General features: G+C 39.3%; 3 protein-coding genes across 3 annotated transcripts in view; 1 reads left to right on the top strand and 2 right to left on the bottom strand.

The window, feature by feature from the left end:
* LOC126355631 (probable flavin-containing monoamine oxidase A) overlaps positions 1-3811 on the top strand; it is a 268309-nt gene extending 264498 nt beyond the window's left edge. Inside the window, exon 11 of the mRNA XM_050005996.1 lies at positions 3617-3811. Within this exon, the coding sequence (XP_049861953.1) occupies positions 3617-3725 (109 nt within the window). The 3' untranslated portion in view covers positions 3726-3811. The remainder of the gene's footprint in view (positions 1-3616) is intronic.
* A 214-nt stretch (positions 3812-4025) lies between these two features.
* LOC126355080 (ELMO domain-containing protein 3-like) overlaps positions 4026-17467 on the bottom strand; it is a 100687-nt gene continuing 87245 nt past the window's right edge. The window contains exons 6-7 of the mRNA XM_050005264.1: positions 9027-9154; positions 4026-4796 (exon numbers count right to left, since the gene is read on the bottom strand). Coding sequence (XP_049861221.1) covers positions 4642-4796; positions 9027-9154 — 283 coding nt within the window. The 3' untranslated portion in view covers positions 4026-4641. The remainder of the gene's footprint in view (positions 4797-9026; positions 9155-17467) is intronic.
* Positions 16178-17005, bottom strand: LOC126355082 (uncharacterized). The gene is made up of 2 exons (XM_050005266.1): positions 16946-17005; positions 16178-16765 (listed from the first exon to the last, which is right to left on the bottom strand). Exon 2 carries the CDS (start codon positions 16607-16609, stop codon positions 16289-16291), a length of 321 nt encoding a protein of 106 aa, XP_049861223.1. The 5' UTR covers positions 16610-16765; positions 16946-17005; the 3' UTR covers positions 16178-16288.

Below are 17467 nucleotides of genomic sequence, written 5' to 3'. Positions count from 1 at the left end.
CAGTGTATCTACATTTAGGTCTCCACATATGAGAATGTGGTTCTTTGGAGTGGATATCTTGTCAAGGACATGATTAAGTTTAGAGAGAAAGATGTTGAAGTCTCCACTAGGGGATCTGTATATACATAAGATAATCAAATTCCTACACCTGTATTTGTCTCTGATTTCAACTGCTGCCAGTTCAAAATGTTGCTCTTCACTGATTACACATAAGTCGCTTCTGGTCTTATACTGATAATTTTGTTTTACATAAATACAACACCCTCCACACTTCATAGAAGTCCTACAGTATGCACACGCTAAATTATAAGACTGCAAAACTAATTGATTAATTTCAGCCTCATTGCACCAATGCTCAGTGAGACAAACAAATGAGCACTCTGTAGACTCCAGCTCCACTTCTAGCTGTTGGGTCTTGTTTGCTAGGGAACATATATTTTGGTGAACAACTGCTAAGTAATTTTTGCTAACACTATTTGCATTCCAACTTTTTTTCGTTTTAATGTCGTTCTGTGTTGGTTCAACTGCTTCTTTATTACGATTACACTTGTGTTTTTTGTTTGCATATGGTATTCTTGGATAGTCATCCCCTGCAGACTGTATTAGTTTCCCTTATTTTTTATAATTTTACATAAGTCCAGGAGCATTATGCTGAAAGTAATTGCACCTAGTCTGTTTAGGTGCAAGCTATCCCTACCAAGACATTTGTCGTCGAGAAATTTATTTGGGTCAACAAATACAACGCCAAGTTCGTCGCACTGTTCCCTGATGCCAGTGTTTATTTTGTTTATATACGCGTTACTCACCGATCTTCTTTGTAAAATTCTGTTGATAACAATTCTGGAGTTCGTATACAGATCTTTGGCAGACCGAATTACATTACGAATATCATTTATGATTTCTTCTTGTCGGCTGCTTCTAATAGTTGGTCCCTACGTGAATTATCACGCCTTTAAAGTTTATGTTGGAATCGTTGTTGTTTTGGTTGGATTTTTCAGTGTTCCTAATGTTATTGAAATGTTTCACAATCTGATGTGGTCGGATTCCAGGGCGGGGCGAACATCGACTTTACAGTTCGGAACCACCACATTTTTTAATATCGAGTCGCCAATCACAAAGAAATCACTTTTGACTATCTGTTTTGCTGGATTGCTTTCACATTTATCTTTTTTCTTATACGTCACAGTTTTCCAGTTATATTTACTTTTAGATTTACCGCACGATTCGTTTTCCGCCACTGTTTTCACTGGGATTTGCACATACGAACTTACACAGGTTTGTTTACTTCTCAGTAACGGAGTTTGCACGCGTGAGTTTACAGAATTTCCACATGTTTCGCTTTCTGCCACTGTTTTTGCCGGAATGTGCACATGGTTTTGTGTTTTGCTCGGCAGCGAAATTTGCGCACATGAGTCCTCCCATTTGTTTATTTGATTCTGTAATGGGTTTCCACATACACAGCTTGCTGATTCGCTTTTTTTGCCCAAACACACTCTTGGCTGTATTTAATACCACACCAAACTGCTCCTGACATTTACGTACCTCTTGAAGAATCCCTGGTGGTCAAATACAAGAGCACATTGTCTAAACAGGTGAAGCAAAACAGCTCACCCCACAGAATGGAAGCGATGAACCTACAGTTCTCCAGATTAATTCCAATTTAAGCCTTTCATATGCTTCTGACTCTATTGAGTCTCTATTACTGCTCCAACTCAATAGAGTTGGTGCAGTAATCACATTTGTACTTCTGTGATGTAGCAGTGGTCAAGTTGATGCACAACGGGGGCAAATTTCATCGAGTCACCTGTGTTTCCTGCACTGCAAAGGCTAGCGTCTACTGGTGCAAACCATAGAACTGGGTTGTTGGCGAGAATGGAAGTGAACGAAACCCTGGTCTGCAAACTACTGACTGTGGCACATGGGCATCTCGAAAAACAGGAAATCTAGTGGTGATTGTGCAACCTTCTTAAAATACTTATTTTATATAGTGAAAAAGGTGAACAGGGAGCACAGCAATCATTACTGTCCATCAAGTATTGACTGAAATGTAAATTGTTAACAGGGAGCACAGCAATCATTACTGTCCATCAGGTATTGATTGGAATGTAAATTCTGAAGTAAAAATCAAACAATGGAAAATCTGGGATGAAATGTAACAATATTATGAAAAGGAAAGTTGCTACTCATCAAATAGTGGAGATGCTGAGTCGGAGATAGGCACAACAAAATAAACTTTCAGCCTTTGTCAAAAATAGGACACACACACACACACACACACACACACACACACACACACACACACACACACACACACACGACTGCAGTCTCATGCACCTGAAGCAACACTGCGAGCAGCTGCATCAGCAGCAGTGCCTGATAGGAGTGGCAACTGGTCGAGGTTAAGGAGGAGGCTGGGGTGGGGTGGGGTGGGGTGGGGTGGGGTGGGGTGGGGTTAGGGATAGTAGGGTACGGGTGGTGGACATTGAAGTGCTGCTGGGGAGCGCGTAGGGACAAGGTGGAGAGAGGGTAGGGGAGCTAGGTGGCAGTTGGGAAGTTAGACGGTGGGCAGGGGAGAGGTGGTGGGAGGGGGTAGTGGAAAAGGAGAGAAGTAAAAAGACTGGGTGTGTCGGTGGAATAAGGGCTGTGTAGTGTTGGAATGGGAACAGAAGGGGCTGGATGGGTGAGGACGACGACTAATGAAGGTTGAGGCCAGATTACGGGAACGTAAATCTTCTGTGCCCTATCCTTCCAGTCTCCCATCACCTTCCAAAGTCACACCATCTGGCCACAGAGGAGCATTCCCTTTGCAACTCAGTACCACCCAGGAGTGAAGCAACTGAATTACATTCTGCACCAGGATTTCGACTACCTCTCGTTGTGCCCCGAAATGAGAAATGTCCTGCCCACTATCCTTCCCACTCCTCCCACAGTGGTATTCCACCGTCTGTAATAATTCGTGGTGACATTTTTTTACGTACTCTTAGTGGTTTTTCTTCTGAAAAGCACTACAATCAACAAAGATCTATATTGTGCCACCCCAAGCAAAATATGGCAAGCAATCCAAAACTGAGGCATATAATCGTTTTCCCAGTATTGTGGGAAATGCTACCATAATACTTACTGGAAGTAAGTTTTAATCTGCTAGGAAGTTTCATATCAGCGCACACTCCACTGCAGAATGAAAATCTCATTCTGGAAAGTCCCCACAGCTTCAATTCTGCCAGTAGCTCGTCTCCTACCTTCCATTGTGGAGACATGGCTTAGCCACAGCCTGGGGGATGGGTCGTGAGTTGTACTTGGGTAGCTCAGTTGGCAGAACACTTGCCCTGAGTTTGAGTCTCCGTCTGGCACACAGTTTTAATCTACCAGGAAGTTTCATATCAGCACACACTCCATTGCAGAGTGAAAATCTCTACCTGGAATCATATTCTCCATGACAATGCACAGCCCTGCAATACTGAGACATTCCCAATGAACATCAAATTACAAATTACATTTGTGAAAATAAACTTTATTTTTCACATAACTAGTGTCTGGTTCATTTAAATCTAATTTTTTTCACATAATTCTTCATGCATTTTTTCTTTTCTTTGTAATATAAATTTATCTATTTCAGATGCTTTCCAGTAACAAGACCACCATCTGGAATTCCCTGGTGGCTACTATGGGTATCACTGGGCCTTTTTGGAGTTGCCTACATTGCTTATCGCATGTACAAACGATAATAGCTTTCGAAACTGTTAACCAAGTGTGATACAGGTTTTTGTTTAGGATCAGATGTAATTCTACTTACAATAAGTACATGCAAAAGTTAAACAACAGACTTGTACAGCTTTTTGTGTGTTTCTGCTTCGTTCTTATTCCACTGATTACCAGACAATCATAAAATAACTTAATTTAGTTAGCTAATTATTGCACAAAGTGAAATAAAAAGCTGGAGGGGGGGAGAGGGGAGAGAGGGGGGGGGGGGGGGGCATCACATCAACAGAAGGAAAAACAGTTATGCTGAAGATGAGAATTTCATATCAGCTGCATCATAACAATGAACTCTTTATTAGTGACTTGTTTAATACACTTCCAACTTCATAAACAATATAATTTTGAAAAATTATGTACGACTTGAGTTACATGATAAAATTTAACATTTTCATTCAACATCAAGAAAACTACTTACATTTAATGATATTTGTATGTGTTCTGATATTTGTATGTGTTCATGTTTCTCTTCTTCAATTGAGCCATTGTTGATTGATTATCAACAAGATAAAGTAAGATGTGGAAAAAAAAGGAAGACAGGAGGAAATCTGGGTGGCTGAGCAGTGGGGGGGGGGGGGGGGGGGGGGGGGCATTTGAGTGTCATGAATGAAAAAGAATAAAAGAATAAATACGAATCAGGCTTAAGGATAGGACACAAGGCAAAAATATACCTTAATGCACAAACACTGCTGACATAATAAATGCCAATGGTGGAGGACCTTACTACTCAAAATATATGAGATGACTAATAGTGTAAAAAATTTTATTAGTGTAGATGTAGGCCAGTACAATCTTCAATGTTACGTGAGTACAACCTGCTTTTTGAGACCAACATATTTTAATACTGAAAACTGTTTATATAACTGTTACATGAAAATTGAAGTTTTAAATGAATACTTCAGTTTTTGCCTGGCTTCGTAAGTCATGGAAGCTTTCCAAATAACTCAGCTTCTCAATGGATGATTCTGAAGCTGCTTTGACATGAGCCTGTAGGTTCTTCAGCACTAAGCGAACATTGCTTCTGCAGAACCATTCAACATCTGGAAAACCATAACAGGGAAGCAACTAATTTAACATTTTCACACATAAAATATGCTTAAAGTTTTTCATCACAGTAATTAAAGCTCAGGCACTTTTTGAACAAAGAAAACTCCAACATTCAAGATCTGCAGACCTGTACTTGATTAAAAATGGAAGTGAACAATTGATACTAACAATATGACACGAACTGAATAATTATTTACTGGCCACTGAAATGTAGTAAATGGTGCATACAAAAGCTAAGATGAGCATGCCACTAAATACGCTATCAGCTGTATTTTGGAGCTGAGATGTTAAGCAGTTCTCTGGTACAGTAAGGGATGTTATTCCCAAGTTTTATTCTTGCTACTGAAAAGGACTCAGAGAAACTAGCTGTTTGATCGATTATTGCTACTGAAAAGGACTCAGAGAAACGAGCTGTTTGATTGAATAAGACAAAGGTTTTTTATGTAATGAGAAAGTGCGTTTCTGCTGCGTCATTCAGAAAAGTTGGTCAGGGGCGAGGAGAGACAGTTAAGGCCCTTGTTTGTAGATAGGATGATAAAAGGAGCATAATGTATTCACATAGAGAACAAAAGTTGGTGGACTTGATTTTTTAAAAAAAAGGTCTATAAGTGGTTATTATTATTTATTCAGGTGCTCTTATTCTTAAACACAGCCAAGGATTTTGGCAGAGTTGACAGAAGCAGTACATGTACTTCGCTTATTATGGATTCTCAGTATGCAACATGATACTTACAGAGATTTTTGTTATTTTTACTTTATTAACATCTGATGAACAGGCCATGCAGCCAGTGCCAGTGTCAGATGACACTTTCAATGAAAAGAGGGAGAGTCAACCCAACACAGCTTGTCTGTTGAGCGAAAACCATGATGGCTGATATCAAAACCTTTATTTTTGCGAGAATGAAGACACAAAGGATTGTCCATGTAAGTCAAATATGTGCATAAAACAAGCAGTGACCACTCTAGTAACAAAGTGCACGGCGAGGCAAAAAGTGACCAAAAACGCAACATTATCTGATTATATAAAAAATATTCCCATCCTCGGAACACGAAGCTCGAATAAAGGAACAAGATATAAATAAATATAGTAGGAAAATTCTAGTAGAATGTAAAAGAGACCACTGACTAAATAGCAGAAGTGTTGAGTCTTGATAGGAGCACATAAAAGAGAAAGAAAACTTGCTAGCTTTCAGAATAAATCCTTTATTGAGCTAGATATGACACACACACACACACACACACACACACACACACACACACACACATACACACACACACACACTACACTATCTGTACCCTACATTGTGCCAGCTGGACTCAAATGCTGGAACTGCATTTCAGTTGGTGGGGTCTGGTAGGGTGAGATGGGGACCTTATCGGGAGGAGAGAGGGGGGGGGGGGGGGGGGGTTGCAGTACATAGAGAGGCTGAAGGCATGAAGAGAGGTTGGGATTGGGTGGCTAGCAGCTCAGAGGGAAGTGCCAGGTTTGTTGGGTAGGAATAGGGGGAGGGGGGGGGGGGCACCTGAATGGGTTAGGCCTGTGATGCACAGCTACTGGAACTGATGGGGTGTGGCTCATGATGAAGGTGAGGTGAAGACATGGATTGGGAGGAGGTGACACTATAGAGGAAGGGGAACTGTTGGGTGGGGGATATGAGGACAGTGAATTAATAGAGATCGGGCCCCAGGAGGGTTATGGGAACAAAGAGTGTGTTGCAAGGACAACTCCCATTTATGTAGAATCAAACAATGAAAACTCCATGTTGGAATATCAACAACACTAGGAAAAGGATAGATTGCTATTCACCATAAAGATGACCCGTTGAGACGTAGACAGGCACAACGAAAAGAATGTTACACATTATAGCTTTTGGGCAAAACCTACTTCCATTTGTGTAGTTCAGAAAAACTGGTGGTAGAGGGGAGGATTCAGATGGCCTAGGTTTTTAAGCAGCCATTGAAATCAAGTGTTTGTGCTCCATTGTACATTGTGCTTCTGGATTATCAACTTTGTTCTTGGGCACAGTTTGGCAGTGACCATTCATTCTCATGGACAGCTGGTTGGTTGTCATGCCAATATAAAAAGCTGCCGAGTGACTGAGCAGAGTTGATATATGACTTGGCTGACTGCTTTCACAGGTGGCCCTGTTTATGGTGGGATAGGATAAAATTGTGACAGGACTGGAGTAGGAAGTGCTGAATGAATGGATGGATTTGAATATTATCCCTGTGCTAAGAGGTTGGTAGTGGGAGTGACATAGGAATGGACCAGGACGTTTTGTTGGCTGGGTGAGTGAGTGACAGAATACCCAGAATACCACTTGAGGAGTGGTGCAAAGGATCATTTTTGGACATGATGGTACATAATCATCATCAATGGACCTGAATCGGACAAGGAGTCTGGAGTTTTGGGAAGCTAGAAAGGTTTCTTCTAGATGGTGCATAAAAAGTTGGCACAGTAGGGTGCAATGCGGGTGCCCAAGGCTGTGCTGTTGATTTGTTTATATACTTTCCAATCAAAGGAAAAGTAGTTGTGTGTCACAGTATGGTTGGGAAAGTGTATGAAAGAATGAGAAAGTGAGTTTTGGGTCTGAAGGATGTAGAGAGAGGTAGTGTTCGATAGTGGCAACGCCAGGGGCATTAGTGATGTTGTTGGGTACACAAGTGGCAGCAACAGTAGATCTCTGACCATCCAAGATGGTTAAACTTGGGTGTGGAGCTGAAGGTAAGGCTTTTGGATAGAACTGACACTTGTATAGGTTCTTGGTGGAAATGTTGGCAACAGTGTTTTGAGTTCATCTGAGTTCTAGTTCTTGGGCAGTGTTGGGAGTTTTGGACGTGTGGCAAACTGAAAGGTTCAGCTAGGCAGGGTCCACGTGCTATGATAGGTTGACAAGTGTGTTCACCATGGGTAGGACAGGTGTTGATAGGTAATGGTGCTCCAAAGCGGGATAGGATATCAACAGAATGGACAATTTATGGAGGTGGTGTCTGGAATGCTCTTTCATATGTTGGAGGGCAGGGGTTTCAATTCTGGAAATGTTGTGTACATAGTTAGGATTTCACAGTAAACACAGCTTTATCTCCTGGGTCCCTACCCAGCACTGTTGATGCCGCCTCCCTATACACCAACACCACCCTTCATGCCCACAGCTTTGCTGTTATCGCAACACTAACTCTCCCTACATCTTTCAGACCCCAAACCCACTATCCCATTCCTCGTACATCTTACCAACTATATCCTTACACACAATTACTTCTATGTATACAAACAAAACTGCGGCACTGCCATGGGCACCCTCGTGGCACTCTCCTATGCCAACCTCTTTATGGGCCATATAGAGCAATCCTTCCTAGCCTCCCAAAACCCCAAACCCCTCCTTCATTTATATCTTCAGGATCTGGACTCAGAGCCAAGATACACTTTATTCATTTCCCACAACTTGAACACCTACTCTTCTATCAACTTCACCTGATCCTCCTCATAACCTAACGTGGCACCTTCCTGGATCTTTCAACCTTTCTGATGGCTTCAAACACCTCTGTCCATACTAAACCCACTAACCACCAACAGTACCTGCATTTCAACAGCTATCATCCTTTCCATACCAAAAAAATTGCTCCCATACAGCCTGGCCACCCATGAACAAAATATCTGCAGTGACGAGAATTATGCTGCACTCACACAGAGCGGCTTTTTATGTTGGTATGAAACCAACCAAGTGTCCATCAGATTGAATGGTTACTGCCGAAGTGTGGTCAAGAACAAACTTGACTACCCTATAACACAACATGCAGCTTAACTCTAGTTTAAAGAATGCTTCACAACCCATGCCACCTGGATCCTTCTCTCCAGCACCAGACTTTCTAAATTATGTAGATGGGAGTTATCCTTGCATCACCATCCTTTGCTGACATAACCATCCTGGTTTCAATTTCCATTGTCCTCGCACTGTCCATCAAACAGTTTCCCTTTCCTATCTCCATTGTGGGGCACACCATACTCGCTCTGGCACCAGTAAATTGTGTGTGTTTTCTAACCCTACAAACTATTTATTCCAAATTCTAGCCAAGTTTTTCTTTTGTGTTTTCCTGCTGACAACTCACTGCTATCCGGTGGCTCGTCTCCTTTATCGTAAATTATGAAAAAGATATAAGCATGTTAATTTAAGAAAACAGTCTTACATTTATAACAGTACACTAGTTGACAAACAAAATGATACCTTTCAGCACAAATCCTGAGTCCTTTATGGTCTTATGTTGTGTGGTCCACACTTGAAGCAGATGGAAGAAAATAGCAGCATAAAATTCATTAACCACATCAAAGACCTGTTGGCGTTCATTGCATTCCCTGAAACACAGTTCATATGTAGCTATTAAATTTATGCTCTAAATACTGATCAAGTTCTTCAATTATTGTTACAACTAGATTTTTTTACTTTCACTTAAAGTGAAATATGTATCATAGAGGTGGCCATTTCATGAATATATTGTGACCAACTTGGACTGGAATCCAGATTTTCTGCTTTTTGGAAGCACCCACCTTAAGTCAGCTACACAACTAATGAATCTCACTGCACATTCAACAATGACGATTGGTTTTCACTAATATCATTTCATTTCATTGTATCTACAATAACTTCACCCTCACTGAATCCACGTTCATTTCAGTGAGTATAATTAATTCTGCAGGACATATAAGATTTAAAAATGAAAGTTCCATTCTACCACATGATAAACCTTACATATAATCTGTAGTCTGTAAATATCTCTATACTCTTCATAATCTTGTTCAGCTGCAAACAAGGAACGTTATTGGTCTTCTCATCTTTCTTTCCTTCTTCTGGGGCAAGTATTGCATTCCTTGCCCATTTCCTTCACACACTGATCATAAATGCACTGAACTGTTTCTTCTCATACAATTTGTGTTCCACTTCCTACACTTAGTCATCATTTTGCCTCTCTTTCGCTCTTCTTGTTACATTTTACTTTTTTATCTTCAGTCTCTAATCCTCTGACATAGTGTGGCATAGGATAATATTTTATTGGTAGCACCTATGCTAGTAAAAACATTGAGAGAAAGTTGTGCAATATGACAGCACAAACTGAAGAGTTTGGGAAATTCGATGTACAAAAATGTATTGGCAAATGCATGATTGTTATTCAAAATGTACTGAATAATGACAAAATTTACTATGAAGTTACTTGTGTCTCACAAAGGCAAGAGCAGCTCAAGTTGTCACCATCCTCATTTGATTTCCACAGCAATCTCCATGGGATCCCACAGTTCACTGGCTGCTTCAGCTTTAGCAGGTTGATGAATGATACACCTCCAATGTAGACTTACATGGAAAATCAAACTGCAACCAGTGGCAAACCTCAGTCTCCTGCTGCTACAACAGGCTGAAGTCATTACAATTATATCCCATCACTGTTGATGGGATGACAGTGATGGTGGAGATATTGAAGAGCAACCAAATAAAACATGTTAATTCAATCTATGCAGTGATATGCAGCACAGAAAATTAAGGACAAAACAGTTTTAGCAGATATTACATAGGACGTGAAAGATAAGTTAAACAGAACATAAGTGTCTTAACAAGAAGTTATAGAATTAACTTCAATTAAAATACACCGAGGGTGAAAGAGAATACGTGGATTAAGTCAGGTATCTCTCAGTGAGCTAGATAAGAAAATAAGGCACTAAAAGTAGTAGATGAGTTTTGCTGTTTGGACAGCAACTAACTGACGACAGCAGAAGTAAAGAGAATATAAAATCAAACGGGCAATACGAAGAAAAATGATTTTATGTAAATGAAATGTGGAAAAGAAAAGTCCAGAAGCTTTTAAAGTGTGATGCTACAAAAGAGCGCAGAAGACTGGATGCATATATGAAGTAACTAATGAAGATGTACTGGGTATGCCACAGAAAAGACAAACCTACTGAACGCTATATATGGGCAATAATGTTCCTTCTGTGCAATATAGTGACAAAGTACAATTTAAGGAGACATATTAGAAAGATTGACAAACAATTTAAGGCAGAATGGTAACTTTGGCATGAGTGGGAGGTGGGTTGCATACAATAACATTATCATGAAATCCCTTTTAGATCTGGATTTTCTTTACAAAGTGAGTTCTGCTCTGTCTTTCATTTTTTGAGTAAACTGTAGTCCTTTTGTTGCTCCAAAGTCCCACATTTTCCATCTCTTTTCTTCAAATCACTGCAGTCTTCTATTAAACCAAAAACCAACAGTGGCATTTTTCAATATACCAGGTGATCAAAAAACAGTATAAATTTGAAAATTGAATAAATCACGGAATAATGAAGATAGAGAGGTACAAATTGACACACATGCTTGGAATGACATGGGGTTTTATTAGAACCAAACAAATACAAATGTTCAAAAAATGTCCGACAGATGGCGCTTCATCTGATCAGAATAGCAACAATTAGCATAACAAAGTAAGACAAAGCAAAGATGATGTTCTTTACAGGAAATGCTCAATATGTCTACCATCATTCCTCAACAATAGCTGTAGTCAAGGAATAATGTTGTGAACAGCACTGTAAAGCATATCCGGAGTTATGGTGAGGCATTGGCGTCGGATGTTGTCTTTCAGCATCCCTAGAGATGTCGGTCGATCACGATACACTTGCGACTTCAAGTAACCCCAAAGCCAATAATCACACGGACTGAGGTCTGGGGACCTGGGAGGCCAAGCATGATGAAAGTGGCGGCTGAGCACACGATCACCACCAAACGACGTGCGCAAGAGATCTTTCACGTGTCTACCAATATGGAGTGTTTTTGTTTTTGTTTTTTGTTCTAATAAAACTTCATATCATTCCAAGCATGTCTGTCAATTTTTAACTCTCTATCTACATTATTCTATGGTTTAGTAAGTTTTCAAATTTATACTTACTTTTTGATCACCTGGTACTTATTGTGTTCTTAAATGCGAATGCATCTGTGACATTCCATTTCACTGGATAAGTTGCTTGCCATTCTTGGTCAGACATTCTCAGTTATATATCATTCTAATACCTGTCAAAATCACACATTTTCTTTCTCTAACTCCTGAACAAATAAATTTCATTTTCAGAAGGTTAAAATTTGAGACAATTTATTAGTTTTATTGTACAACCCAGACACTGGGGTTCTATAAAAAGTGCACTAATAAGATATATAAGTGGTGGCTTGGCAGTTCTTAGACATGTCCAGAAATTAGGTTCCACTCACAAACATATATGATATCCTGAAGCAACAAAACTACAAATAATTTTCATGAAGGTTATAACTCTTCATTTGCTTATGTAAGTCACAGTTTTCTTCAATTTATAATGCACAGTATCACAAAATGTCTAGTGTATTTAGTTTATATAATATAAATCATTAAGTGTGTGGGTACTTCTCACAAACTCTAGAGCCTGATCAAAGTAAATACAATGTAAATAAAAGATTGTCTTTGGAGTGAACTGGAGTGACTGACAGTCCACCTTATATACCAGTAGGTCGAGCCAATTGGACATGTGTGCACAATAAATCAAAGTGGAAGAAATGAGACGACAGTACTGTTCCTCTACTGAACAGAACTTATGACAACACCCTTCACAGGAGTCACCACAGTAGAATACAATTTCATCCACTATTATTTGCCACGAATACACACACACAGCCAAACTATTAGCAGCACAAAGAGTTTGATTATGTGAGAACTAAAAGATTCACATAAATGAAAGGTAATATATTTTATGAATATTTTAAAATATTACCCCAGCATTTGGATTTGAATGCGATAGATTCTTATTTCTCATTACACACAATGTTCAAGAGTGCTGTACAGTCACAGAACTCCAGTAATTCAACTTAGTATTGACTCAATAACAACAGCTCTTCAATTAAGTATTACATATACATTAAGCACAGATTAATACTAGAAACAACAAATTACATTTCTGATGTTGCTGAGCAACAGTCATACAATAATTTTTAAATGAACACACTGCCATTTGACTGTATTGTTTATTTAACCCTTATGTGGTCGTACTGCTTTTCATAACATTAACAGTCGCATGGGATGTTGCTAACACCCCGAATAAAAGTGGATAATGACATTGTTGTGCAGCATATCACTGATATGAATATATTTACTTCTCAAATGTCTATTTTGAATGTTATCTCCTGGTACATTATTATTTTATTTCATATTACTTTAGTATTAAATTGGGTTATTTGAAACATACAATAATTCCCATTTTCTTACAATATTTTGTTTAATTAAAATAGAAAGAAACTTCCACATGGGAAAAATATATTAAAAACAAAGATTCCAAGACTTACCAAGTGGGAAAGCGCCGGTAGACAGGCACAATAAATAAAACACACAAACACACACACAGAATTTCTATCTTTCGCAACCGACGGTTGCTTCTTCAGGAAAGAGGGAAGGAGAGGGAAAGACAAAAGGATGTGGGTTTTAAGGGAGAGGGTAAGGAGTCATTCCGGTCCCGGGAGTGGAAAGACTTACCTTAGGGGGAAAAAAGGACAGGTGTACACTCGCACACGCACACACACATATTCATCCGCACAAACACAGACACAAGCAGACATTAGCAGCGGTATGTTGAAAGCGTTAAAAAATGTTAGGTTATGGTTTGGAAGTAAATTACGTATTATTGAGTATAATTAGGCAGAATAAAAGGTATGGTAGATTACGGAAAAAGGGAAGATGAATACAAAGTGAAACTACTTGTACAAACAAAAAGAGAAAGTAAGTTTCACTTTGTATTCATCTTCTCTTTTTCTGTAATCTACCATACCTTTTATCCTGCCTAATTATACTCAATAATACGTAATTTACTTCCAAACCATAACCTAAAATTTTTTAACACTTTCAACATTACCGCTGCTAATGTCTGTTTGTGTCTGTGTATGTGCGGATGGATATGTGTGTGTGTGTGTGTGTGTGTGCGAGCGCGAGTGTACACCTGTCCTTTTTTCCCCCTAAGGTAAGTCTTTCCACTCCCAGGATTGGAATGACTCCTTACCCTCTCCCTTAAAACCCACATCCTTTCGTCTTTCCCTCTCCTTCCCTCTTTCCTGAAGAAGCAACCGTCGGTTGCGAAAGCTAGAAATTCTGTGTGTGTGTTTGTGTGTTTTATTTATTGTTCCTGTCTACCGGCGCTTTCCCGCCTGGTAAGTCTTGGAATCTTTGCTTTTAATATATTTTTCCCATGTGGAAGATTCTTTCTATTTTATTTACACCATTAATTTGAACCCAACAATTATGTTTGTTATTGTCTCTGTTGCATTTCGAAATCTTTTCTATCATCTTACTTTCTCTTTTTGTTTGTGCAAGTAGTTTCACTTTCTATTCATCTTCCCTTTTTCCGTAATCTACCATACCTTTTATTCTGCCTAATTATACTCAATAATATGTAATTTACTTCCAAACCATAACCTAAAAAATTTTAACGCTTTCAACATTACCACTGCTAATGTCTGCTTGTGTCTGCGTATGTGCGGATGGATATATATGTGTGTGTGTGTGTGTGTGTGTGTGTGTGTGTGTGTGTGTGCACGCGCGCACGAGTGTACACCTGTCGTTTTTCCCCCCCTAAGGTAAGCCTTTCCGCTCCCGGGATTGGAATGACTCCTTACCCTCTCCCTTAAAACCCATATCCTTTTGTCTTTCCCTATTTCCTGAAGAAGCAACCGTCGGTTGCGAAAGCTAGAAATTCTGTGTGTGTGTTTGTGTGTTTTATTTATTGTGCCTGTCTACCGGCGCTTTCCCGCTTGGTAAGTCTTGGAATCTTTGTTTTTAATATATTTTGTTTAATTATTTATTTATGTTATTCTTCATACTGTATTACAGGTATAAGACATTATACATATAATTAAACATTTGTTCAGTCAACTCATACAAACATTTTATGAAATCGGTCACTATCACTGCCTGCAAGGGGTGCATTATCGTAACACTTTCCATACACATTTCTCATGTGCTTTACACACATAACTTTCAAACATCGAGCACAGTGCGATTTAATTTTTATATCTTTACTCCGAGGAGAAACTGTGCAGCACCCAGGCTTAAGTATTCTTTGTTCAGAAGGTGGTGCATTGTTGATGTTTTCAATTCCCGCCATTTTTGTGGCTTTCTGTCTATCTTGTTTAGGCAGGGAGTGAGTGAGTGGCTGCTTTCTTGCTCACTATGGGATTTACTAATGACCTTCTAACATCACATAAAAACATTCTTCAGGAAATCCTCTCACTGTTATTATTTGCATATTCGATAAAGACGTTACTGCAAGCAATGTCAATCATTCGGAAAAATAGGGCAAGCGGCCAGCGTCTAGTTTTTCTTGAGGTTGAATAAGTAGCACACATTTCATCTATTGTGTCAACATCTGGTCTCATTGTACATTGTTATAATTTCTGGTTTCTTTTCCTCCACCGTATTAGTGTCAATGGCACTGTCATGATGCAAAGATGAAAGGAGAATATCGTTTTTGCCTTTCTTTGGCACATTTGAAACTCTGGTGATATCCTTTCTGAATCCAAAAGGGCTGCTTCTAAGTAAACGACTTCTTGTGCAAACACTCTGGAGGGAGCTCCCTCTTATTCTTTCTAAGAGTTCCTACTGTTGTAAGTTTCTTTTTCAGGAGCTCTTCAGCCAGTGGTACGGAACAAAACCAGTGTCTAGTGTCACATTGCATCCTGTACCTTTGATAGGCCGTACAATCTATTTGCTATCTCCTTAGGCGATAGTGACAGTGCAAAGGGACCCTCTGGCTGTTTCCCAACATAGATTTCCATCCCCAAAGTATACCATGTTCTTGCATCACATAAGGTGAAAATTTTCAAACCTTTTTTCTCAGGCTTGCTTGGTATACACTGTTGGAAACTGCATTTGCCTCTAAATACAACCAATTGCTCATCCACTGTCATACATTCAGACACAGTATAATTACTGACACAGTTTGACATGAATAATTCTAATACTTCTCTGAACACAGCTGGGGGATCAAGTTCTCTACGCTGTGGTCAAGAAACAAAAGCACCATAAACTACTTGTTGCATGAAATACTGCAATTCCAAAATCATTTGTGTCCCATAAGTCTTCCAGGTTTTGGTGTCCTGCCCTGTAATGCCCAGCCAATATCAACAGACCCAGAAGAGCTTTGATTTCTTCCTCATTTGTTGGTTTGGCATCACGGTCTCTTGTGAAATTTGATGCAATGTGTTGAATGTAAATATTTGTGCACGATGTAATGTTTCTAATTATTAGGTCATTTACAAATATCAAAAAACAGTCCACAGCAGTTTTCGTAGATTTTGCAATAGCTTTCACGCCAGGGAGATGAATAATGAGGTCCACACTTCTAGTTCTTTCGTTACGACTAGGCCAACTTTTCATCCATTTTGTAACTTATCCTTTCCAATAAAAAAATCAAGCTTGCTTTCATTATCTGCTGCACTTACTTGCGGTTCCAGTTCCAGGCTGTCTTCATCCTCTGTTTATGTGTCACTGTGATAAGAGAGAACTTCACAACTGTCCGTTTCCTCCTCTTCCTCTTCTCCTCCTTCAAAAGTTTCACCCCTTCCAGAAGCTTCTGCACTCTTTCTTGTTCTATATCATGATCCACAGCTGTTTTAACTGCAGAGAGCGAAAAAATACAAGCAGCTGCTACGGAACGCAACTGTACGCTTTCTCGCAGCACTGCAACATAGAGAGTCGCACGGGGTGCTGACAACACAAGGCACATTGTTGCGTGTTTTCTTGGAACTTGCACTTCCATTGTAGATTTTATTGTTACTCAAAGCTGTTTTTATTAAATATGACATGCTCCCAATTTTATGCACTGATCTTTTTACAAGATGGATGAATTTACAGCTGGCACTTTGTGGAGAGTGAATATTTTTCTTAATTTGTGGCCAATTTTGAGCTTGATGTCCTGCAATATGGGTTAATGACATACACTCTGTCACTTGAAAATGGCATTAAAGGCCGAAACCTGGGTCATAATTAAATAAACAATGATACAGTCAAATAGCAAGGTGTCCATTTAAAAACAAATTACATCAACGTATTGTAAGTGAAATATTGTTTTCACTGCTGCTTGCCCACCACATACCTGTAGTAGAGAAATGCACTTTTCTAAATGGATGCAACTGACTGAAAGAGCCCCTGTAGCTCTTGATGCTTTACTGCTTCAACTCGTTGGATAGATGATTCAATGTGCTACACAAGAGATGTGTGTCTGTTTCACATGCATTATGAAGCGTGCATCATGTACATAGCTGAAATAACAACTGTAAAAAAATATTCAAAAGTAATTGCATTACTCAGCCCCACAACAAACAATCAGTATGAATATATTACTCTATTATAAAAGGACAAGGGTAGGTCAGAAGCTTTTCCCGAAAGACATAGACTTCAAGCTTACAAATATAAGTATGATGCAGAAGTGGATCTAGTTTAGTGTTGGCAAATTTTTTAAAGCTATCTCTTCACAAATTAAGTATCTAGTAGCTAATTATTCCTTATTTTTAAAAAATAGGCATTTCCTGTTGCAGGGGCCATTTAACACGATAGAAGAGAAGAGTTCTTGAACTGTAATGTATAATGTCCGTTCAGTTTTGTGTGTGTGTGTTTT

Source organism: Schistocerca gregaria, chromosome 3 (genome assembly GCF_023897955.1).
Source record: "Schistocerca gregaria isolate iqSchGreg1 chromosome 3, iqSchGreg1.2, whole genome shotgun sequence".
In the NCBI taxonomy this organism is placed as follows: domain Eukaryota; kingdom Metazoa; phylum Arthropoda; class Insecta; order Orthoptera; family Acrididae; genus Schistocerca; species Schistocerca gregaria.
The sequence above is the reverse complement of the archived record's forward strand: the minus strand, read 5'-3'. Positions and strand labels throughout refer to the sequence as shown.